Genomic DNA, 25,698 nt, shown 5'->3' on the forward strand with positions numbered 1-25,698 from the left:
CCCCCCAGTGGTCGAGAACGCCCTCGTCCGTGTCTCCCACATTTCCTGCAATTGTTCCCTCACACCCACTCCCCGCAATAACAACCAAAACAGAATCCTCCTCATCCTCACGTACCACCCCACCAACCTCCGGATCCAACGCATCATCCTCCGAAACTTCCGCCATCTGCAATCCGACCCCACCACCAAAGACATTTTTCCCTCCCCACCCTTATCTGCTTTCCGGAGGGACCACACTCTCCGTGACTCCCTTGTCCGCTCCACACTCCCCTCCAGCCCCACCACACCTGGCACTTTTCCCTGCAACCGCAGGAAGTGCTACACCTGCCCCTACACCTCCCGCCTCACCCCCATCCCAGGCCCCAAGAAAACTTTCCACATCAAGCAGATGTTCACCTGCACATCTGCTAATGTGATATACTGCATCCGCTGTTCCCGTTGTGGCCTCCTCTACATCGGGGAAACCAAGCGGAGGCTTGGGGACCACTTTGCAGAACACCTACGCTTGGTTCGCACTAAACAACTGCACCTCCCAGTTGCGAACCATTTCAACTCCCCCTCCCATTCCTCAGACGACATGTCCATCCTGGGCCTCCTGCAGTGCCACCCGAAGGCTGCAGGAACAGCACCTCATATTCCACTTGGGAACCCTGCAGCCCAATGGTATCAATGTGGACTTCACAAGCTTCAAAATCTCCCCTCCCCCTACTGCATCCCAAAACCAGCCCAGCTCGTCCCCGCCTCCCTAACCTGTCCTTCCTCCCACCTATCCCCTCCTCCCACCTCAAGCCCCAACCCCATCTCCTACCTACTAACCTCATCCCGCCCCCTTGACCTGTCCATCCTCCTGGACTGACCTATCCTCTCCCTAACTCCTCACCTACACTCACCTTTACTGGCTCCATCCCCGCCTTTTTGACCTGTCTGTCTCCTCTCCACCTATCTTCTCCTCTATCCATCTTCTATCCGCCTCCCCCTCTCTCCCTATTTATTTCAGAACCCCCTTGCCCTCCCCCATTTCTGAAGAAGGGTCTAGGCCCGAAACGTCAGCCTTCCTGCTCCTCTGATGCTGCTTGGCCTGCTGTGTTCATCCAGCTCTGCACCTTATGACTAGTCCAGTTCAGTTTCTGATCATACATCTGAAAGACATAGAGAGCAAGGATAAAGTTTTAAATAAGGCAACAGTTTCACTGTTAAAGATGGTTTTGTTATTTATCCCAGTTCTAGATCTGGAAGGAGTATATAATTCATTGAACAGTAATTGATGGTGTACTCTTTTCTATTGCAGTGGACATTCTCAGTGGAGAGATTTGAGGCAGAACCAGAGGACTCCTATAGAGTTTCTGCCTGCAGTTTACCAAGAGCTAATATCAATCAAGATCATGATTGTCCAGCAGTCATTTTTACTGTGCCTGGTGCGTCTTACCCAATTGCTAGTAATGATCGTAGCACTGTTATTAGAAAATGTAACTTCCTTGCTAGCTTCATGTCAAGTCCTCCAACATGTCCTTCTTGAGCAGAACTTATTGGGTTATGCATCTTCCTTGGTCTTTTGAACAACCTGTTAATTCTGTGGGGAGGTCAGTGAGGTCGGTTAGCTCAGTTAGCTGAATGGCCAGTTTGCGATGCAGAGTAATACCAACAGTGTAGATTCAATTCCTGTACCAGCTGAGGCTTCCATGAAGGTCTCTCCAGCTCATCTGAGACGTAGTGACCCTCAGGTTAACCCACCACCAGTTCTCTCTAGTGAGAGCAATCCTATGGTTCAGTAAGACCTTGACAAATTTAGCTTTACCTTTTTAATTCTCTAAACAATCACATTGTTTGCCCAACAATGGAAGATGTCTGTTTTCATAACAGCATTTGGTGCCAACTGGGAGGAATTGGTGATTTCTTAAGCTGTACACCTATATAGTATACTTTAACAGTTGTGACATTTCAGCTGCTGCCCTATTATGATCTGAACTCCTGCAAAACGCTACCTACAATTATGTCAATATTAAACCAAAATAATTCAGACATGAACAGAAATAAATAAACTGACTTATTCATAATTTTAATGTTATGAAGTATTGTTGCCAATGAGACTCTAATTTTGGGTTAAGGATCAAACCAGAGTAATTTAATATTATAGTTCATTGTTAATTCAGTTACCAGGATCAAGGTCTCATATTCTCATTGAACTTTTTTTATGTGTTACTTTTTTTCACAAGTCCAATATGGAGCATTTCAAGAGACTTTTACAGTAGATTAGATTTGGTGATTATGAAAATTTGAGTATGTTATTGAGTGACCAGGAATATTCATGAGTTGTCCAATCTTGTAAGTTTTATTTTGCAAATGTAACTATATAATAGGAGCTCCCATCTTTCATTGTATCTTATGGTTTGTGTTAATGAAAACCAGTTTTCTATTAGGATTAATTGACAGAAATGAACAATAGGAATTGTGAGAGTGCACAGACAGTCACATTTCTAAGTCTTGGTGGTTTATCAGAAGTGAGAATCTTTAAATCATACTTAATTCAAACATTCTCACATGACTCAGTTTATTTTATTTATTCCTGTTGATGTCTGAATTCTTTTGGCTTAGTACTGACGTAATTGTAGATGGTGTTTTGCAGGAATTCAGATCATAATTGGGTAGAGCAGCTGGAATATCACAACCATTGACGTATACCATGTAAATGAACGGTGAAAGCAGGCAATTAACTTCTGTGAAATAGTGCCACTGATTTATCCTGGTAGAGAACAAGCTAACCTGTATATTTTCCTGTAGGTTGTGAGGATGACCAAATTAAGTACACAGAACCCTGCAAACGTCGAGGTGAGTGAAGTTTACTTCAAAGAGACATTCAACAAATCTCATCACAACTTCATAGTAATTATGAATCCCCGCCAGCACCTTTTATGTTAAAACCTATCTTCCTTGTCCTCTGGTCTTTTGTTGCAGTCCTTTTCCTTCTCCCTGTCTCCTTGACCTTCCTCCTCTGTCTCTTTGTCCTCCCTCCATTCCCTCCATCCTCCTCCTGTCTCTCCACTTAGCCTACCCCTCCCTCCTTGACACTCAACCCTTCCTCATCCACTCACCCTTCCTTGTTCTGTCATACGCCTTTTTCTGATTCCTCCCTCTCTCTGTGGAAGCATTCCTCTCCAAACCTGAGCTCTGGCAACTGTTGCCATTTATTTTATAAAGTTTGTAAAATGTGCCAAGTGTGTACCTCAGGATGGAGACACTTTATAATTCTCCCTCCCTCCCCCACCGCCACAATAATTACCCACATTGTCAGCCCTCAAATGTTGAAGTGCTGGAGGACTTGGCTATCCTGCTTCCAAAGCTCACCCACCATCCTTAATTGGACACTGGGCAGGCCTCCTACCATTAATTGGCATTTTATTTAAACATTCATAACATGTCTTGCTGGATTAGGACCTGGGAATTATCTTGCAGCTGGGGTCCTAACCCAAAAATGAAAGTTTGGCCCATAATCTTTGATACATTGTGGGTAACATTATGCCATGGTTATTGCTTGGCCAAGGGTGTAAATCAAACCATGCAGGGATCGAGACATAAAGGACGTTGAATTTTGACAATGATCACATGCCTACAGTTGTTTGACAGATACTTTTATTATGAAAGATTTTATTTTTTCAGTTTTCTTTGCAATTACTGTCAACAGGCAGTGTATGGAATCCCAATATCACGCATATCAGAAGGGAAATGAGCACAACCATCTTCTTCCAGACTGCAAAGTATGCCAATGAATACCTTGTTTTTCTGCACAGTTATAGTTCAGATGGGAAACCCTGTGACAGCAGTCATCAAAGAATCTTGCAGGTAAAATCCAATGATTTTTACTTGGCTTTCATGTAGCATTTGCATTTACTTCAAGACAATCAGAATAAAGCTTATAAAAAGAAGAATTTCAGATGCTGGAATTCTGGAATAGAGGGAATAAATACTGTGTATGTAGAGCTGATCATCAGCTACTTACAGTAAATGATAGGTTAGGTTTTCAAATAGAGATTCTTCATCATAAGTGTCCTGTCTTTTCTCTTTCAGTTGCTGTGTATTTCCAACGACATTTTTCTTTGCAAAGAATTCAAATATATTAATAGCAAAGTTCTAAGGATTTTCCCCCCTTTATTTCTAGTATTACTGAATTTCATTTGATAAGTTAGCTTTTGTTCAATAATTATACTTTGATAAGTTCATTGCTCCATGTAATGCTCCACCTGTCATCTACTGACAGCAAAAATTAAAATAAGACTTAAATAAAATTACCTCTTAACTTGGTGATGAAAATGTAGGACTAAACAAATTTGCAGATTCAATATTTGTTTATTTTGTAGGGTTCAGCACAGGTATAGTTTAAAAAAAATTCCAGGTTTGTAATGAGTGAAAAACATTCACATGACAAACTTCAGATTCCCAATTCAGATTCACAGCTTTGAATTCCAAGTTCAACACTATCACATTCCTTACAAATTTTAGCCACCTAGAAGAGAATCATCACAAGCTGAATATACACTTTTAAGGAAGTGTTTCAATGAAAAAATATTTGATCTCATTTGCATTTGGAAGGACAATTAGCTGGCTCAACATGGTGACATAGTACTTGTGTGGCCTTTATATATTTTGACATTTATACTAATTCAGTATAGAAGTAGGCCATTCAGCCCAACAAGCATGTACTGTCATTTAACGAAAAAATGGCCAATGTGTAAGGCTTGTATCTCATGAAGATATTGTTCTTTCAGCAATTTCAGGATGATTTAATTATATAATAACTTCTGGTGGGGGGAGTGGACTGTGCATGTGCCTATGACTAGAGTATTATATCCCTTCGCTAGAAAACACACATCAGAAGATTGCAATTGTCTAAGGTACATGAATGTGAAGAATCCTATGGTAACTCTTTTCCTTTTTGTTAAAGGAATCTGAACAAAAAGTTAATATAACCTTTTCAACTGAACACTGGATGCAAAGCTGCAGAATTTATCGTATTGAGGTGAGACATTTCAAAAATCCATCATCATTTTTAGCCTGAATGTGTTGTTTGGAATCTTGAGGTTAAATTCTGTAAATTTACAGTTGAGTTAGACACCGACATGCAGCACTATTTTGTCAGTGTAGAATGTGCTTTGAGTCTAATGAACTCTATGATATTTTGCTGTGTCGATTTGAAATAGAATTGTTTGTAAGGGGACAGTACTTGGATCTGATCATGACTAACAGTGGTTATAATGTCAGGCCTCCCTGTCAAATGTTAACCTATAATGGACCCAAGTGTTGTTTTTCTTTTTGGCTTAATAAGCAGATGTTTAAAATGTTTGAACATTAATGCATTAATAATTGTAGGCTCAGATTCATTTGATAAACTGACGGATGTCACAAGGTACTTTAAAAATCCTTCCGTGCTATCTGATGTCACATCAATTGAATAATGTATCAACAGTCCTACAGTTCATAGAGGAGAGCATGAAGTTCTAATGACCTATAACACACCAGCACAATGTGATGGAGCACCAGCATGTAGCAATGTGAACTGAAAAGTTCGAACCCAGTCCTGTTCCAGACCAGTATGTTCTGAAAAAGGAGAAATTAAATTAATCATTGCCAAGGCATGGTCATGATTTAAAAAACCTCCAGGGGTCTCTGCAGTACTTCCCAGCTGCGACATTGACTCCTTCAATGTGATTCTTAATTACACTGGTCTGTAATAAACTATGATACACTTCAAATGCAGTGCCTACCAATACATCAAGACTGTGTTATCCACACACCTTCTTAGTTTAGTTTCAAGATGCGATACTTCATACTGAATGGAATACTTTTCAGATATCATTTGCAAACATGCAACAAGATGCTGTAAAATTTAAAAGTGGTACATTTTAAGGTGCATTTTGCTGCCTGTCGCACTTCAGATAGCTGATGTTTGTTAGCCCCCAAACAAATTCGATGCAGGTTAAAATCACACCACCAGAATAGATGAGACTGAGGTACATGTGATATTTGGTCTCAGACCTCATTTAAAGTAGCCTGGTGAACTGTGGCTGCCTAATGCACATATAGGAAACTATACAGCAAAGAGAATTTAAATTTTAAGGACTGTTAGATAATTTACATGTAACCTTGACTATTTTGAGTACAGCTGATTCCATACCTGTTTGATTCCAGACAGTGCACTTGCAGGAATGTGTCTTCAAACTGGCAATAGACTTCTTGCTGTCGTACACAGAAGGACTAATTTCAGTCTCGGGTGGTTTTGTCTCTCATGTATGTTGGCTTTTATAAAAATGGCAGGCATTTCTGACATATTTGAGTACAACTTCAATAAATTTCTAAGTTCGGTGTCATCATCAACTTTTACTGATATTTCAATCAAGATTATCAAATTATCATCAAACCCTTTCTCCAAGAACATCATTACCAGAGCCAAGACTTCTGTAGCATTTCGGTTGACCTCTGTTAATCCTGTTTTTGCTTATACAATTAAAAATTATCGCCTTAAAGAGACAAACACCCATAATTTAGTCAATATCATAATGTTCCTGAGATTGTTGGAAGGATTTTACCAACTGGGTGGAAGGTTCATATCGTTACATGTACAGGTGGTAGGTGAGAAATCTCCTGAAATTTATCATCAGCTGCCAATGAAGTGTTCAGGATAGTAGCCCATTCATGAGAAGTTCCACAGTATGATACAGTATAAACCAGGGAATACAGAGGGCTTATAAGAAAGGTACAACAAAAGTCAGGAGTGATTTTTTTTTAATATGCATTCAACCTGGACTAATCAAAATAGCAAGGATAGCCTTACAGAAGAGTTCATAGAGTATATTAGAGATTGTTTTGTTTGTTTATGGTAGCAATGTGTTGGGGAAGTACAGGGAGCAGCTTATTTTGGATTTAGTATTGAGTAATGAGATGGGATTAATTAATCATTGGAAGTATCTTTGGCTAAACAGTGGTGTTAAAGGTAACAAAGTCAATAACTAAGGTATACTGTATTGCAAAGGTCACTAGCATACTGGAGGATTGGGACATTTTAAAGACCAACAAAAGTTTACTGAAAAAGTAATAAAAAGAACTAAAGTAAACTATGAAAGAAAACTAGCGTAAAACATAAAAATAGACAGCAAAAGTTTCTGTAAGTATATTAAAAGGAAGAGAGTAGCTAAGGTAAATGTTGGTCCCTTAGAGGATGAGACTGGAGAGTTAATGGGAAATACAGAAATGACAGAGACACTAAATCAATACATTTGCCTCAGTTTTCATGGAGGAAACAAACCATCCTAATAGTAGTAACAGGTCGTGCAGAGGTTATAGGAAAGGAGGAACTTAGAACAATTGCCATCACTGAGGAAAAGGCACAGAGCAGACAACTCCCCTAGGCTCAATGGCCCACATCCTAGGGAATTAGAGGAAGTGACAACATTGTATTGTTTATAATATTCTAATGTTCTGGATTCTGGAAAGGTCCAGTAGAAACATTCCAATGGATTGGAAAATGCTAATATAATGTTTTTTTTCAAAAAAGTAGGCAGAAAGTAGGAAACCCAGTTAGTTTAATGTCTGTCATTAGAAAATTGTTGGATACCATTATTAAAGAAGTAGTCGTGGGACATTTGAAAAGTCAAAACGCAATCCATCAAAGTAGCGTGGTTTTATGAATGGTTAATCGTTTGACTAGTTTGCTCGAATTTGTCAAAGATGTAATAAGAAAAGTGGATAATGGTATCTGTAGATGTAGTATATCTTGCCTTCAGGAAGGTATTTGATAAAATGCCTCAAAATGTTGATACAATAGACAAGATCACACGGGCTTCGGGATAATATATTAGCTTGGATCGAGGGATTGGCTAACCAACAGAAAGCAGAGAGTTGGAATAAATGGGTCTTGTTCCAGTTGGCAAGCTGTAACTAGTTGGCTTCCTCTGGGTTCAATCCTCAGACTCAAACTATTTACCATCTAGATTAATGACTTGGCTGCAGGGATAGAATGTACTATAGTCAAATTTACAGATAACACTAAGTAGGTGTTAAAGTAAGTTGCAACGAAGAAATAAGAAATTTACAAATAGATATGGATAGATTAGGCAGATACTCTCAAAAATGAAAGACCCCGTACCCACAATGAGCAGGACAAATGTGATATATAAAATGCCATGCGACAAATGTGAGAAACACAACATAGGACAGACAGGCAGGAAACTCGCCACCAGGATACGTGAACACCAACTCGCAGCAAAATGGCACGACCAACTCTCCCTCGTTTCAATACACTCTGACATAGAAGGACATCAATTTGGCTGGGGCAAAGTTACAGTACTAGGACAAGGGAGACAAAGACAAGCACGAGAATTCCTGGAGGCCTGGTTTTCAACCACCAATGCAATAAACAAACATGTTGAAATAGACCCCATCTACATACCACTACAGAACAAAACCGAAAACAAGACAGCCCACCATGATAGACTGGGACAGAACAACAGAGCTTCAACAGAGGCTACACAGCAGTGACTATGTCACCTAGAAGGGAGATGAAACGTTTGCATGAACATTAGTCAGCTCGGCAAACCAGCCAACAACACCAATCACAACCTGAGCTACAGATCTTCGTTAAAACATTGATTGGCCAAAATTTGGCAGTTTAACATGGCTAAGTGTTAGTTTATCCGTTTTGTTCAGGAGAAGCAAACAAATTGCACGATGAAATGAATAATTGAATGGAGAAAGAGTTGTTTGCTGTGCTTTCATATGCCGCAGACGTACAGCCACAATTGGTGTCTGATGAGAGAAAGCAAGTCTGCTCAAAATCCCATAAACATTCTGTGGGCAGCTGTCAGTATTGTGCACCAGGAAGTGCTGTTTCTTCATTGTCAATCACACAAAATCCAGGTCAATATACTTTTTCTGACATGCATAGTTGGATGCAGTACTTTATTTGGGATCTGACAAACTGAAGAATTCCTCCTTCGTTGTTAAATTCCAAACCCTTGAGATAAAAGCAAAAATTCCACATGCCTTTTTGATTGTCTTTGGACTTGTCCAGTAGTTTAGTGATTTGTATATATGGACACCTTCTTCACAAAATATTGAAGGCAGATTGTGGTCAGCACTCTCTTGGACAGAGAATGTATATGTCAAGAGGATATTCTAGCTTGTTTTCTTGAGCAGCCTGACTGTCAAAATCTGCAAGATCATGTGGAAATCAGTTGTCAAAGTAACTTTTCAAATTCATTTTATAAAAAATATTTTACTGTAATCCCTCAACTCCTTCTGCATGCTGTGGGAAATTGCTGAAACATTTCTGAATAACGGCTTTGTATTTATTTTAGATTCAACCATTTTTCATTGACTGCTATAATGATTGCAGAAGAATTTGTAAAGATATCTCAGGTCCACAGTATGAAGGTAAAGATGTACACCTAGCCATTGTAACTTTTGCACCGTCCTTCTTTACTCCAACCTGAAACCTGGCCTGTTTGAGCTGTGGAGTGGTGAGGATTGGTCCGTGGGATGGAAGGGGTGGATAGGTGGGAGAGAAGATGGATAGGTTGTGTCAGATCAAGGAGGTGGGGATGAGAGGGAGGGTTGGACACGAGATGAGGCTGGGGTTGGGGAGATTTTAAAACTGGTGAATTCCATGTTGAGGCCATCGGTCTGTAGGCTCCTGAGGCGGAATATGAGGTGCTGCTCCTGCAGTTTGTAGGTGGTGTCGTTTGTGACACTGGAGGAAGTGCAGGATGGACATGTCACCTAAGGAGTGGGAGGGGGCATTGCAACAAACGCAACAAAGTACGCGACAAACAACAACACGTTCTGGTCGCCAAACATTTTAACTCCCCTTCCTCTACATGCCCTATCAAACACTTCCAGGTCATATGTGGCTTACATACAAAGTAAAGCTCCCTCTAAACTGACTCCATCAAACTGCTGTGAAGCACAGGAGTAAATACAGAGGGAACCTCTCTATACTGTCCCTATCAAATGCTCCTAGGGTGACTCCAAAGAGCTAGTAACTTGTCATCTAGTAGCAAAACTCTTTTTCAAACATATATTGGTCCTTGACAATATTGTGCATTGATTTAGGGTCAGCTGTCATATGTACATTGATGATACTTAGCTCTCCCTTTCCACTAACTCTCCTGAGTTATTCACTGCTTTTGTGTTTTCAGACCACCTATTCAACATTTCTAGTACTTAGTATTGCTGGAAAAAGATACGGTTTTGTCAAAATATTTTGTTTTGTACTCATCAGGACAATTTGTAAGAAATACCAATGTAAAGGGAAAATGAACACTTGTACTGTATGATGGAAGAGTGTTAATTGGTTGGCAAGCAGCCTCTAGTAGTGCCATTACCAAGGAGATTTCACCAGTTAGATCATGCCTGATATTTTGTTGGCCAAGTTTTATTTCCATATTAAACAGTCAAATTGACTTTGGGTCAAACAATTTCCCTGAGAAATAAAATAAACAATTGCTATCACTTATTTTGTTGAGTTGAAACAGGTATGGTCTGTGTGCATGTTCTTTGTGTCTGCAAAAGAACAGGCCATGTATATTAATATATGTAACTTCCAGTGTACACAGGTGTCCATGCTGTGAGCCTGATTTGACAATCCTAAATAGGTTGTCAGAGTAATTATTTTGCAAATGGACAATATTTGCTGAATCAATCTAATGTTGGACACTGTTTTGCAAGCACAAGCGGGCTTTGTATGGTCAGTACCTTCCCCCTTGCGAACAGCCAAATGGATAGACCAGTCTTTGGAACATCCCGTGTATGTAGCATTATACTGGTACCAAAATTCAGACACCACATAACTCATTTGTTTGATAAGTAGAGCTTCATTTCGGCCTGAGGGCAGCATTCATTAGTGGTGAACATCACCTGTACTGCTATTGTACAGTATTACTGTTGCTCAAAGGTTTGAGAAACATTGCTTTTCTGGGGTAGATTTGGGCACACTTCAAGACCAAGAGTAACATTCTTAGGTACTTTCAAGCGTTTGTGCAATACACAGCAAGAGTGGTGATTCTGAAATTGGACAGTACAATTGTGAGTTCGTGAAGACTTAGACTTATCACTTACTGACAATCCTAAAATTGGTTGTAAAGCACACTTGCACATTCTGGAAGCTTTGTATATTCATAAGTAGGGTCTTGTTCTTTGCATACAGAAGGTACATGTACACACTGCTTGTTTCAACTTAAAAAGAAAAATCAGATGACAGTCTTCCACTGGTTTATTTCTCAGGGCAATGTATTAACCAACCAGAGCCAACCTGACTGGTTCAAAATTTTAAACAAATCTTGGAAGTTAGTTGTCAGTCATTATCTGACTGTGTTCTCCATGGCAGTGCTTCCAACAATCACAGTCTACCTGCCAATCAGTCAGCCACCTCGTACAGTATTAATGTTGTTTACCCTTTGAATTGATATTTCTTATCCTGATGAATGAAAGATGAAACTCTCAACAAAATATGTATTTTTTTCAGCAATACTTGAGTTCTGTGCTGACAAAAAGTAGTACTTTTGGAAGGCTAGGCATTATAATGAACTTGGAGCTGAGGTTCAGACTCCGTAAATATGTAATCACAAGGAGCTCCTCTTTCTGACTGTGAAATGTTCACATACATCTGAAGACACGACCTCCAGGATATTTGCCCACACTGTCACACCCTATCGATTAGCTGTATAAATCTTCATAGACATTTACAGCATGGAAAGCGGCTGTTTGGCCCATGGTGTCCACTTTGGAGTCACACCAGTTTGTTGACCATTAATCATATTTTCCAGATTTTAGCCTCCAGGGCCATGCTATGACAATGCAGTTTAATATTTAAATATTGGTTCTTGACACAACCACCCTTTCAGGCAGTGAGCTCAGACTCCCACCACCCTCTGATTGCAAAAGAATCCTCCTCTCTCTTCTCTTACCTTTCTACCTTTTACCTCAAATCTATGCCAACTGGTTATTAACCCCTCCACTAATGCAAAAATGGCCTTTCACACATTGTCAGTCTCCTTATCTGAGGAGGGATGTTCTGGCTATGAGCAGAGTGCAACACAGTTTTACCAGACTGATTCTTGGGATGGCAGTATTAATGCATGAAAAGAGCCTGGATCAGTCAGGACTTTCTTCATTGCAGTTTGGAAGAATGGGGAGCGCTGATCTCATTGGAAACCTATAAAATTCTGAAAGCAATTGACAGGGTATATGCAGTTCCCTATGACTGGGAAATGAGGGTCACGGTCTAAGGATGTGAGGTAGACCATGCAGGACTGAGAAAAGGAGAACGTTCTTCACCCAGAGAGAGGCGGGCCTGTGGAATTCTCTGCCACAGTGGGTGAGACCAAAACATTGTTGTCAAGAAAGAGACAAAGTTCTTGGGGGAAAAAGAGATCAAAGGGTATGAGGCGAAAGTTAGATGATCCACCGTGATCATATTACATGGTGAAGCTGGCTTGAAGGGCCAAATGGCCTACTCCTCTACTTTCTATTTGTCTATTGTCCTGACCTCACCCAATCCTCTGGATAATGCTAACTGCCTGTCACATGGTCTCCCGTTCACCTCCTTTCAGTGGTGTTTACTGCCTGAAAGAGATTCCTCACCTCACCCACTCTTTAAATAATGCTGACTGCCCGCTCCTCTTGGTCATGTTGACTGCCTGTCATAGGGTTTTCAACTCACCTGCTACTCTCCATGTCTTTGCCATTTCCTGACCTTATTTCACTTTTCCATTTGGATAGCCTCCCATCCTCCACTATAAATTTTAAATTGTCCAAAACTGCTGTCACGTACATTACCATCCCAAAACCCGCTTACTCATTATCCTGGTGCCTCTACATTGTGTCCCCTTATTTTTAAGCATCATTGTGGTCTCATCCTTCCCTAACTAGCCCCTCTTGACAACTGCCACCCTACTCTGCCACAAGAAATCTCCATTTCTCTGATTCTGGTCTTTTGTATCAATGGTGGCAGAGTATTCCCTCCATTTTTATGCCCTCTAGAAATTGTATCCCATAAACTCCATTGCGCCTCAATGCTTGTCTCTCTTCCTCATCCCTTCATTCAAATCTGCTGTTTGATCAAGCTTTTGGTCGCTCCTCTAAAATCTCTTCCTTTTTGTTTTGTTACACCTTCTGGGAAGGCGGTGACAGAGCAAATATCATTGAATTGTTAATTTATAGGTCCAGTCTAATGATGGAAGAGCACAGGGTCAATTCCATCCATGGCAAGTTGTTGGAGTTTAAACTCCATTAATACATCTGGAGTACAGATCTAGTCTCCATAATGGTGCTATATTGTTCACTAAATTTAGGGAATGAAATCTGTCGTCCTTACTTGGACTGCCCCATGTTTGACTCTAGATCTACAGCAATGTCTTTGATTCTTGACTGCCCTCTGAAGTGGCCTTGCGAGCCACTCAGTTCAAGGACAATTAGAGATGGTCAAGAAATGCTACACAGGCATCCTATAAAAGAATAAAGAAAGAAAAGCTGCCTTGGGATTTTTTTTTTTTGCTAAAGATGCTGTACAAATGCAGGTTGGTACTGTCTATTGGGGACAGTCTTTCAAGTGAAATGTTCAGCTCCAACAGCATGAGTCAAGATTCAAGGTGAAAGTCCAATTCTAGCAGTGCTGATCTGTCATTTTGAGATTTCTGTGTAAGTTTCTATATTGTTTGTTTGTACTCTCCTTTCAGAAACAAATTCACCAGAATTACCAACACCATCAACTCCAGGTGAGTTTTAAAGAGCTGCTAGTTTGAATGTGTTTGTTAATGAATGGACATAAGACTAATGTTTATTTGTTGTAAGTGATAATACTTCAGAGGACACAAGATGGACTGGTGAAATGGACTGACACAGATTAAATTTAACTGATCTGAGTAGGAAGCATGACTGCACGTTACAGTTTTCCAACTGTGTAGCATGTTTTATTTACTCTATACTGGCCTCCAACAACATTAGGCAGGGAAAGTACAAAAGGCGAGAATCAGAGAATTGGAGAGTTTTAGTGGAAGGGAAGAGATGGCATTTGTGAAGAGGGTACGGGGGGGGTGGGACCACAAGGATGCTTAAAGATGAGGATGAGAAATTACATGAAACACAGGGCACCAGGATGGTGATATGGCAGCAGATTTGGATGAGTTAAAAGAATATGGTTAGGGAAGAGAGGCTTCAGTACAGCAGGAGAGTCAACAAGTCAGGAAATGACAAAAGTATGATTGAGGATTTAGGTGGCCTATGCATTGAACAGGGAAACAGTTTAGCACATTGTCTTATTTTAATCTGTGCTTTCCTTTACTGAACATGAAATAGTAGTGATTGCATGTTCCCTCCATCCATTTGAAGAGCTTTAAGCATAATAACGTCAGTAATAGATGGGCTTGAAAGATGTACACAAATCCTGGTCATCAAATCTCGATAATAGAGATACTGCAAAGTTTAAAATTAGGATCCGTAGAATAGGACAGTGCAGATGTATTTTTGGAAGAGCTATTCATTTAACCTGATCTGCCCTGTTCTTTCACTATAGATCCTTCGATCTAAGGATCTATCGAGTTGCCTTCTGAAACTTGTTATTGAAATCTGCTTCTAGCATCTTTTTCAGGCAGTACATTCCAGAATATTATAACTAACCTGTGTTGTTTTTTACCCTTTGTCATGTCACTCGAGTTCTTCTGCCAATCACCATAAATCTGTGCCCTCTATTTATTGATGTTTCTGCTGCTGGAAATAGAGTAAATAGGGAGAATGATCAAAACGCTTCAAGATTTTGAACAACTATTAAATTGCCTCCTTAACCAAGGTTCCTGCAGTCACACCATGTAATAAAGCGTGATAAGCTGATTTTATTACTAGATAAGTCTGATCTCAGACTGAAATCTAGCTTAAGAAATCGTATTTACATTGTTTTATTTTAATAAGGTGGTCTTTCACAGAAACAAGAAATTAAACGTTTACAGTACCTGGATCAGAGAAAATTCCTTTCCCTCAATCATCTGTGCAGATGATTTAACTGTGCTTCATTTCCCAATCTCCAATCTGATGGCCTGTTCTTGAGTTTCATTTAACTAAATTTAGACTTTCTCAAATTACTCCTTCTGGCTTTTTTTAACCAACTACTTCTGGCCTGGACCTTTTTAAACTAAACTGCTTAGACTAACCTAACCTATTTCGTAACAGTTCTAAACCTGTTTCCTTTCTTTCGGAGTAACTGTTTATCACATCCAGCTTCAGCCAAAATCTAAAACTGAAACTCTAGTCCTTTTCAAGTTAGGGGTGCTTCCCTTAAGTTAAAACAAAAAACAATTTCCATAACCTTAGAACTGAAACCTGATACCTAATATACTGTTTACTCTGAGCTTGTAAAACACTTCCATTGTAAACTAATTCCCATTAGCCTCCAATAACTTTTTCTCCTGTACTTTTCTTAAAATAGATCACCATGGCTACAGAAATAGTTACAATTAAGTCATTTAAACCTCTCCACATACACAAAGCCCACATACCACTAGCACAAAATCCTAAAATCCAGACTAAATGTTGTGAAAACATGAAGTCATACACCTGTATCACACAAATATTATTCTAATACATCTCATCAGCACCCTGTCTAGGGTCTTTATATCCAAAACCGTAGTGCCCAGCATCAAACATATTTTGTAAAGGCTTAACATATGTCTCTTATTTCGTGCCTCTATTAATAAAAAGTATTTTTGTACATTTTCTAACAGGATAAGTTAAGAAAGCTATCACCTTCATAGACATGTTTGTGTACCCCAGATCTCTCCATCCCTTTACAATTGTACCATTAGATTATATTTCCAATCCTCATTCTTCATTGCAAAATGATTAATTTCATATTTCTGTGTTAAATTTTATCTGCCATATGTCAGTCCACTTTACCAGGACACCTTGTGTAATTTGAAGTCTATTGTAATCCTCCTCAATGTTTAGTCTGTTTTCAAGTTCAGTCACTTCTAAACTTTGAAATGTTATGCTTTGTATAATAAAATTTAGGTTATTAATTGTGTATCAAAAAGATAGTTGGAAACACCATTGTTCACTTCCCGTCAGAAAGTTCACCTGGACCATCTCTGATACCTCCCTCTCCTTCCTGGACCTCTCTGTCTCCATCTCTGGCATCCACCTGGAAACCGATATCCATTTCAAACCTACCGACTCCCACAGCTACCTAGAATACACCTCCTCTCACCCACCTTCCTGCAAAAAGGCCATCCCCTATTCCCAATTCCTTCGCCTCTGCCGCATCTGCTCCCGAGATGAGGCATTCCACTCCCGGACATCCCAGATATCCTCGTCTTTCAAGGACCGCAACTTTCCCTCCACAGTGGTCGAAAATGCCCTCGACCGTGTCTCCTGCATTTCCCGCAACTCATCCCTCACACCCCCTACCCACAATAACAACCAAAACAAAATCCCCCTCGTCCTCACGTACCACCCCACCAACCTCCGAATCCAATGCACCATCCTCCAACATTTCCGCCATCTGCAATCTGACCCCACTACCAAAGACACTTTTCCCTCCCCACCCTTATCTGCTTTCCGGAGGGACCACTCTTTCCGTGACTCCCTTATCCGCTCCACACTCCCCTCCAGCCCCACCACACCCGGCACTTTTCCCTGCAACCGCAGAAGTGCTACACCTGCCCCTACACCTCCCCCCTCACCCCCATCCCAGGCCCTAAGAAGACCTTCCATATCAAACAGATGTTCACCTGCACATCTGCTAATGTGGTATACTGTATCCGCTGTTCCCGTTGTGGCCTCCTCTACATTGGGGAAACCAAGCGGAGGCTTGGGGACCACTTTGCGGAACACCTACGCTCAGTTCGCAACAAACAACTACACCTCCCAGTCGCGAACCATTTCAACTCCCCCTCCCACTCCTTGGATGACATGTCCATCCTGGGCCTCCTGCATTGCCACAATGACGCCACCCGAAAGCTGCAGGAACAGCATCTCCTATTTCGCTTGGGAACCCTGCAGCCCAAGGGTATCAATGTGGACTTCACAAGCTTCAAAATCTCCCCTCCCCCGACCACATCCCAAAACCAGCCCAGCTCATCCCCTCCTCCCTAACCATTCCTCCCACCTCAAGCCCCACCCCCATCTCCTACCCACTAACCTCATCCCGCCTCCTTGACCTGTCCGTCCTCCCTGGACTGCCCTAACTCCCCACCTATATTCACCTTCATTGACTCCAACCCCGCCTCTTTGACCTGTCTGTCTCCTCTCCACCTATCTACTCCTTTTTATCCATCTTCTATCCGCCTCCCCCTCTCTCCCTATTTATTTCAGAATCCCCTTCCCTCCCCCATTTCTGAAGACGGGTCTCGACCTGAAACGTCAGCTTTCCTGCTCCTCTGATGCTGCTTGGCCTGCTGTGTTCATCCAGCTCTACACCGTGTTATCTCAGATTCTCCAGCGTCGGCAGTTCCTACTATCTCTCTCATTCACTAAAACTCTCTGCTTTCTGTTCCTTTAGCCAATTTTGTATCCAAGCAGTCATTGCCTCTTTCATCCCATATGCTTCAATTTTGATAACAAATCTATTGTGCAGTAATTTTTCAAACAACTTTTGAAAGCCCATATGCACAACCTTTATCACACAATACTCATTAGTCTTCTCCGTGACATCACCAAAGAACATGTGATACTGTGAACTTCAGAACTTTAATAACTGTTCATAGATTGAAAGAATCAAAAAAGATGAACTGTTATGTATGAAGGAATCAGCAAAAACTCTGTCTGGAATTAGCTATGAAGGGACAAGGACAAACTTTATACAGGTATTGGCCACGTATGGGAAAAGAGTGAGTCGAAGCTAATTGAACAAAATTGGTGTGATATCTGCTTGATAGCTGGCTACTTAATAACACAAGGATGACCTGCGGAAGAAATTAAGGAGTTAATTGCAGGAAAGCTGTGACTTCAAATATGCAATCAATGCCAAATGTGACGAGGAACAAATAAGCTTCTTCTGATAAGAAGGCAAATTGCAGACTTACAAGGTTGTGAATGAAAGCATTTAAAAACCAGTAATACTGTAGCACCCCAAACTTGAAGGGTGAAAATCTATATAAGAATTCAACTCCAGAAACCTTCACTAACACAACTTTGAAAAATGACACTGTACAAGGATCTGAATGCTGGACAGACACTGACACTGTTGACTGGAATCGTAGCTAAATTCCACCACTAATTGGGTAATAGCCAAGTTTGGATGGGACGCTTAACTTGCTTACTTGAGGGGTCTTATTTTGGTTGCTACGTGAAATAAAGTTTAAATCATTGTTTTAGCATTTGATAATTTGTCAGGTTTCTTAAGTAGCTGAATTAAGGGTAACTTATGGTGATTTACTCACAACGTATCTAATTTAGTGGAACCTAATTTGCCTTCCCCAATTGTGATTGTTCATTATTAACAAAGTTTTACAAATGCTAATTAATTTTGTCTCTAATTAGGTTGACTGTCCTTTATTCGTAGTGTTTGACTTTCCCCTTTTTTGAACTAATATATCCATACAAATCCTCCAGTTCTCTAGCACAACTCCCATATCTAAGGAGGATTGAAAGATTGCGGTTACCTCCACAATTTGCAACCTAGGAATTCCATCTAGACAATGTGACATTTTTAATTTGAGCATTGACATCCTGTCAAATACTTTTTTATTTTGATCCTGTCTAGTTTTTCCAGTACCACCACCTTACTGTGGCACTTATTACATATGTCTTCACAAAACAGGGCGGCACCAGGGATCCGGGTTTGATTCCAGCCTCAGGTGCCTGTCTGTATGGAGTTTGCACATTCTCCCCTTGTCCGCATGGGTATACGCTGGGTGCTCTGGTTTCCTCCTATAGTCCAAAGATGTGCAGGTTAGGGGACTGGCCATGCTAAATTGCTCATTGAGTCTAGGGCTGTGTAGGTTAAGTGGATTAGCCATGGGAAATGCAGGGATATGGGGATAGGCTAGGGACAATGAGTCGAGGTGGGATGCTTTTAAGAGAGTCGGTGTGGGATTGTTAGGATTCTGTTTTTTAAAAAAGAACAATGTAATATTAACCGTGTCCTGTGACTCCACAATATTAAGTCCTTTTTGGTTCCTAAACGAACCTCCTTTTTCTCTGACTACCCTTATTATTCATAACATTTAGAGAAGCCTTTAAGTTTATTTTTGTGTTGCCTGCTAATTTATTCTTGTACGCATTTCTTATCTGTATATTTTTTAAAGGTCTCACACCTTTTTCTATTCAGCTTGGTTCTCTCCCAAATTATAAATCTGATATTTATCATAAGCCTTCCTTTCCTATATTTTCAGTCACCGGAGTACTCCAGCTTCCAATCCCATGCCTTTCGTCATTGTGGGAATTTGTCTCGTCTGTACTTGACATATCCCTTTTGAAGACCTTTCATTGCATGTCACTTTTTTTTTTATACGGCCACCTTCTGATTTCAGTTCATTTGGGCCAGGGTCATTTTTCAACTCGTCTGAAACTCGCCTTCCTCCAGTTGAATATCTTACCTTTATTTCTCCTTTTCCAGAACTACTCTGAATATTATGATCATTGTTTCTCAAATGTTCTCACAGTGAAACATTCTGCCCATTTGCCTCACTTAATTTCTGAGAACTAGGTGCAGCATTGCTTTTTTCTTGGACTGGAAATGTATTAAGAAAGTTCTCATTCACAGCCAAGAAACCCCAAACCATCGCTGTCTATCCACATGAGATATTTCTATATGGAGGTGATCTAACTGATATTCCAATCTTGGGATCTCCAAATATATATAAGTAATCTTTGTGGAAAAGTATCAATCTATCTTCCAGGGAATTTAATCCAACCAGGTCATTGTTCTAAAATCATATTTTAATTTTCCGTGGTAACTTGTATTGTTGTTCATAAAAACTCTTTATTGGTGTGCTTATTTTCAACCATTAAATATCATCTGAATCAATTTTTTTTTGGTATTATAAATTACTTCTTTCAACTCATCAAGAATTCTGACTAAGGTTATTTCTCAAATCCAATAACAAGAAAGTTATCTTACTGAGTTTGCCAGCTGTCTTATCATTCAGATATGAGCTATCCTTGAGATCTCTGAAACATACTTGTAATTCCTGGGAGCTGCTCATTTCCTACGCTGCAGAAATCCAGGGATTAAATGCAATATTACTTCTGTGTATTATGATTCCATCCACCCAACTCTGTTGGTGGATGGTGCAGTAAAGCTTCTTCCGGATAGGAACAGCTTTTGAAATATGCATGCACTGAATGACATGACGTGAAGGTCAGTAGGTCCAGACTTTTTGATGGCATTACACTGTATAAGTTGGGAAATTTAACTTCTGTTCTATTAATTGCAGGAGGGTCAGCTGAGCGAACCAGTTTCTATGCTGCCCTTGGTGTTTTGGTTTTCCTTTTAATCTTTGTCTGTATCATTTGGGTACAGATAAAATCCAAAAAAAATGGTAAGGAATGTCTTACTGTAATCAAAGAATTTTCACATTTACTTTACATTTTTCTTATTGATACAACAGTTTTCTCCTTTATCATATAATGCACCTTTATTGAAACAATCAGTTGACTTCACTTACATAGAGTCCTTCAATCCCACCGAACCAACACCACCACCCCCCCCCCGCCCTGTACCCCTAGCATCCAGTTAGGACCTACTCAAGTTCAGAAATTGAAATCCAGTTCTTGGCACATATGGAATCCTCTGTGTCCACTACTAATGGATAGATTTAATGAAGGGTCATGCAAAGTGCAGGATGAAAGATTCACTGCTCTGGCTCATTTCACTGATGTAGGAGTGAGCCTGGATCCTGTCTATAGGACATGACCTGACCTGGTTAGGGCACGGAGACCTTGAGGTGACTAAAAAAATAACTTTTTAAAATCTTGCCTGAATAAGTTAGCTAAGGTGAAAGGGTAGCCTATCACACTCTCACTGTAGAAGAAATCCCTGTACTTTTGTCCAGTTTCTGACCAATTAGCATGTCACAGGTTTCAGAACGGGAAAGGAGCTGAAACAGAAGTATTCAGCGCTTTTTCTTAATGAAAGGAAGAGAGTTGCCCATGCAGATTTTCCAAACTTTATGGCGATAAGCTAGCAGCATGCCAGCCCTCTTGATTAGGGAGGAGTATTTATTTCACAGAGTATGATTAAGGGAAGGACATAACGCGCAAACATTTAACTGAATATGAAAGTATCATGGTAATATACAAAAAAAAAACTTTAAACAAGATGAGAGGTCAAAGGGAGTTTGAGAGTGGTGTGGACTGACTGCCTCTTTCTATCTTAAAAGGGATTACTGGACCTGAAACTTTAATGGATTTCTCTCCATAGATCCTGCCAGACCTGCTGTGATTTTCCAGCAATTTTTGTTTTTGTTTCTGTTCTCCAGAATCCGCAGTTCTTTTGGCTTTCTGCCTGTTTCTAGCTGGTATTATTTCAGTCTTAAACTCCATTTACACTACACCTGCAGTACAGTTGTGGCTATGGAATATGTCACATTGACCTCCACTGAGATCTGTTGTGAGAGGCAGAGGCATCTCATTTATCAACTTGGGAGGCTATTGACTGGATGGCCAAATTGGAATCTCATTTTACATTCTCCTGTTGTGCAAATGTGATAGCATGCCACAAAACAAAATATTTCTTTATACACCTTGAAAAATGCATGTAAAAAAATTTTGATTACTTAATGAACGTAAATGCTACAATTATAGTTTATAGTTGTAGATTTGAAATGTATTTACATTCTATTAAATGATCCAAGTTGCCGAAACAAGGCTTCAGAGGCTGTGTGACGTTGGATGAGCCAAAGCATCTTCAAATTATAGGTTGGTACTAGGTTATGGTACAGCCAGTAACAGTTAAATATAAGTTGCTTTAAACAAAGCAAAATATTACAGATGCTGGAAGTCTGAAATAAAAATGAAGTACTAGAGAAACTCAATAGATCTGACAGCATCTATGGAGAGAGAAAGGAGTTAACCATTCAAGTCCAGTATGACTGTTCTTTACTTACGCTTTCTTTTTCCATAGGTGTTGCCAGATCTCCTGAGTTTCTCCGGCACACAAGTTGTTTGCTGACTAAACTCGTTATTGATATCAATTACTTCTCAATCAGTATCTCCTTGTCTTAGAGTATTGAGTCATCCCATGGAATCAAGTAAATGTTTCTCTGCATAAGTTTTTTTTGTGGCCGTCCTTGCCTTCTCCCATTTCTCACCATTTTGAACTTTTAAAAAAGTACAATGCTTGATGCCACAATATGACAGTCTATAGTTAAGTCAAAGAACACATTCTATAATACGCATAGAACCTGTGTTAAAACATTGTCTTCACTTGTTAACTGAGGAACAGTGGATTGAGGGAGAAATTATTTTCATTTGGAGTGACAGATCTCGATAATCTGCTTTTTTAAAAGAACAGTTCTCACTGAGGGCTTTGATATTAAGAATTATAATTATCTTTTCTATCTCTTAGAAATAAAGTCGCTGCCTAAACTCCCATTTGGTAAGTTAAACAAGTCAAACTTAACAAACTTCATATAAGTAATATATGGAACAGAATGATTGATTGTATTTGTGCACATTTCATCTTGGTATTCTCAGTAAATTCCTGTGCTTACATTTGTAAAGGAAACTACTTGTATAGGCTTATCCTGCTTCGGTTTTTATTTTCCCTTCAGCAGAGAACGTACCGCCGTCACTGGCAAAGGGATGTAATTATTACAAAGGCAATTCCATGATTAATGTCGATGTAGAAAGAATTGAAATAAAATAACAGGACAGATTGTCACTCAAATAATAACTGGAATTTGCAGCCCTAGTCCAATACCCGTCTGCCTCTAAACCCATTTCAAATGAAGAGTACATCACGTTTTGACTCCATGTTTGAATTTGACATATATTTACTTAAAATCTTTGTACCAGTTAAATAAGAGGCTATCATACTACTTAATTCTTTGCCATTGATAATTAAAACATGTCTTCATGGCAATGAAGATTACCAGTTCTGCCCCTGAAAGAACACAGTGGAAACAAAGAAATAAATTTTTAAAAAGTAATTCAGCTCATCTCAAATATTACAAAATTTGTCATTACCTGGTAACAGATTAACTGGTAAAAGATTATCTGATAACTAGGAGGCCACTTGTTGATTACTATGAATAGAAATTCTAAACATCAGTCTTCAATTTGGCTTTCACTAGTTTTAACTTGTGTTCTCTTGTCACACTGTCTGGCTTTATTTTCAAATGTTCTGGTCTTTACTACTGGCCATTATCTATGTCCCTGTACGAAATGCCTTTTAAACCCCTCATATTCAGTGTCCCTGCATCTTTTGCCAAATTTATCCTGTTGACCTTCGTTCAATGTAACTAGCTGTAATTTAATTCACTCATCAAAGTCTAGTTTTCTTTAACTAGTTGACAGATTGTGTAATTTTGTTTCTGTTTATATGTGAATGAATGAAACTACTTTTGTTTCAGATGAACCAGTGGTTGCACACCCAGAAGTTCCACAAGTGAAAAAGAAAGTTCTGATAATTTATTCATTGGACCACGAACTCTATAAGAATGTTATCTTGGCATTTGCACAATTCCTGATGACTGTCTGCGGTACTGAAGTAACTTTAGATTATTTAGAACTTAACAAGGTCGCAGAAGTTGGGCATATCAATTGGCTCACATTGCACAAAAGTGAATCAGACAAGATAATAATTTTATGTTCGCGTGGAACAAGGCTGAAGTGGGAAGCCATGCTGCGGATTGAACAGAACCAGATTTTGTTAAAAAGCGATGAACATTCACCAATGCGTGACATGTTCACTCCTGCCATGAACCTGATTTTGCCAGACTTCAAACGGCCAGCTTCATTTGGGAAGTACATTGTTGCATATTTTGATGACATCAGCAGTGAAGAGGATGTGCCTGATCCATTTAACATTGGTGTGAAATACAAACTGATGAAACAATTTGAAGAAATATATTTCCGAGTCCAGGATTTGGAGAAGCACGAACCAGGAAAAACTTACCGTGTGGTAGGAGTAACAATGGATGATTACCACAATCACCCATGTGGTATAAAATTAAAAAATGCAATTGAACAATTTAAATTGATGCAAACAGAGCAACCAGACTGGTTTGAGAAAGAATGTGTTCTGTCCCCAGAGGAAGCAGAAGCTGAGCCAGTCTTAGCTGATGAATATAATGAGCTCCGACCAATAAAACAGAACATTGTGCAGTACAAACCCTTTGATGATACTTGCTGTACAGTAAATGAAGTGCATATTGTCAAATCAAGTAATGAGATACTTGTGAGAAATCCAGTAGGTTTTGAGCATAAAGCCCAAGATATCAGTTTATCCCAAAATCTGATTGGAGTAGACTGTAATGATGCACAAGTTCTAAATATGACATATACCCTGGAACCACTGTGCAACATGTCAGTATCTGGCTGTAGTCAGAGTATGTTAAACTATACCAACTTTAAGTTTCCCAAGTCAGAAGGGGAACCACACTTGCAAAAGGATTGGATGCTGAAGAATGATTTATCAGATGTTCCTCAGCACAGTTGTGAAGGTGACATCACAATGAATGAAATTGGTGTACATTCAGGTGGTGACCAAGTCTCGTGTATTTCTCATGATGTAAAAAAGAGACTTGAAGAATTTCAGCAGATGTTATTTCTTCAGGGTTTAATGTCTTCACAGTATTCAACCAGGCCATCTGATTTGCAAAGTGAAGTTATCGGATGTCCACAATCTCTCTCTCTCGACAAAGAGAATGTAGATTCAGACGAAGGCTATAGCTCCAAACAGTCATTCTCAGCGGTTGAAATCCCATCAGCAGGTGTCAGCACTTCTTCTGAAGCACTAAATGAATTAAAAAGTCTGCAGATGGCTTTACTTAATGAAAGCATATGTAATTGAAAAGAAGGTGAATTATGGTGCAATTTTGCATGTGACTTATAGACAAGCTGGCTCAATGACTCAGGATAGTCAGTGTCAGTTCTGCAAAAAATGAAGCAAGGCTGATGTACTCTTCCTGCATTTCATATGTGTGTCATATAAAATCAACATGTGAGCCATCAGGTAAATCACTTCAACACCAGTAATTTAAAATGCTCTTCATATTTGCACACATTTCATTCTAAGACAAGTCATCTGTAGCCAAGAATGGATTCGGAATAAATTGAATACAGTTCTGCTTATGTAAGAAACTTCACTCAGAATTTCAGCACAGTGCATCTCTGTAAAGGACGATAATGGCTGTTAAAAGTATGGTAATCAATGTAATTACAAACTGTAAGTTTATAATGTTTCTTTTTTTTAAAATAAATCCATATCGGTCTCCAGCTGCAAGTGTTGTTTTACTGTACTTAAATTCAGTTTGGAGAGTGCCCTAGAAATTTATACACTATGAACAGTTTTCTACAATCGGACGATTATGTGCAACATGATGTAAAAGTGCTATTGAACACTGTAGCCAGTTCATTATGCCAAAGGATTATTCTGTTAAGTACTGCAATGAGTTTGTAGCAGGTTCTTTCAGAATTTATGACCTCTTCCTCTGGTGAAAACCCCAAGGTTATGATTCCTAAACCTTTTCATTCTAAAATATTATTATGCATGACTGA

At 39.6% G+C, this 25,698-nt stretch overlaps 1 protein-coding gene across 3 annotated transcripts in view; it reads left to right on the plus strand.

Moving 5' to 3' along the window:
* Positions 1-25,416, plus strand: part of LOC109937822 (interleukin-17 receptor A) — a 45,604-nt gene extending 20,188 nt beyond the window's left edge. For 2 of the 3 annotated variants that reach the window (XM_048607432.1, XM_048607430.1), the window contains 9 exons: positions 1,289-1,415; positions 2,779-2,826; positions 3,680-3,837; positions 4,937-5,011; positions 9,345-9,420; positions 13,722-13,760; positions 20,412-20,516; positions 22,544-22,573; positions 23,550-25,416. In XM_048607432.1, coding sequence (XP_048463389.1) covers positions 1,289-1,415; positions 2,779-2,826; positions 3,680-3,837; positions 4,937-5,011; positions 9,345-9,420; positions 13,722-13,760; positions 20,412-20,516; positions 22,544-22,573; positions 23,550-24,991 — 2,100 coding nt within the window. In that variant the 3' untranslated portion in view covers positions 24,992-25,416. The remainder of the gene's footprint in view (positions 1-1,288; positions 1,416-2,778; positions 2,827-3,679; positions 3,838-4,936; positions 5,012-9,344; positions 9,421-13,721; positions 13,761-20,411; positions 20,517-22,543; positions 22,574-23,549) is intronic. The other variant, XM_048607431.1, reaches the window with a different exon arrangement.
* The last annotated feature ends 282 nt before the right edge of the window (positions 25,417-25,698 follow it).

This window comes from Rhincodon typus, chromosome 18 (assembly GCF_021869965.1).
Source record: "Rhincodon typus isolate 14 chromosome 18, sRhiTyp1.1, whole genome shotgun sequence".
In the NCBI taxonomy this organism is placed as follows: domain Eukaryota; kingdom Metazoa; phylum Chordata; class Chondrichthyes; order Orectolobiformes; family Rhincodontidae; genus Rhincodon; species Rhincodon typus.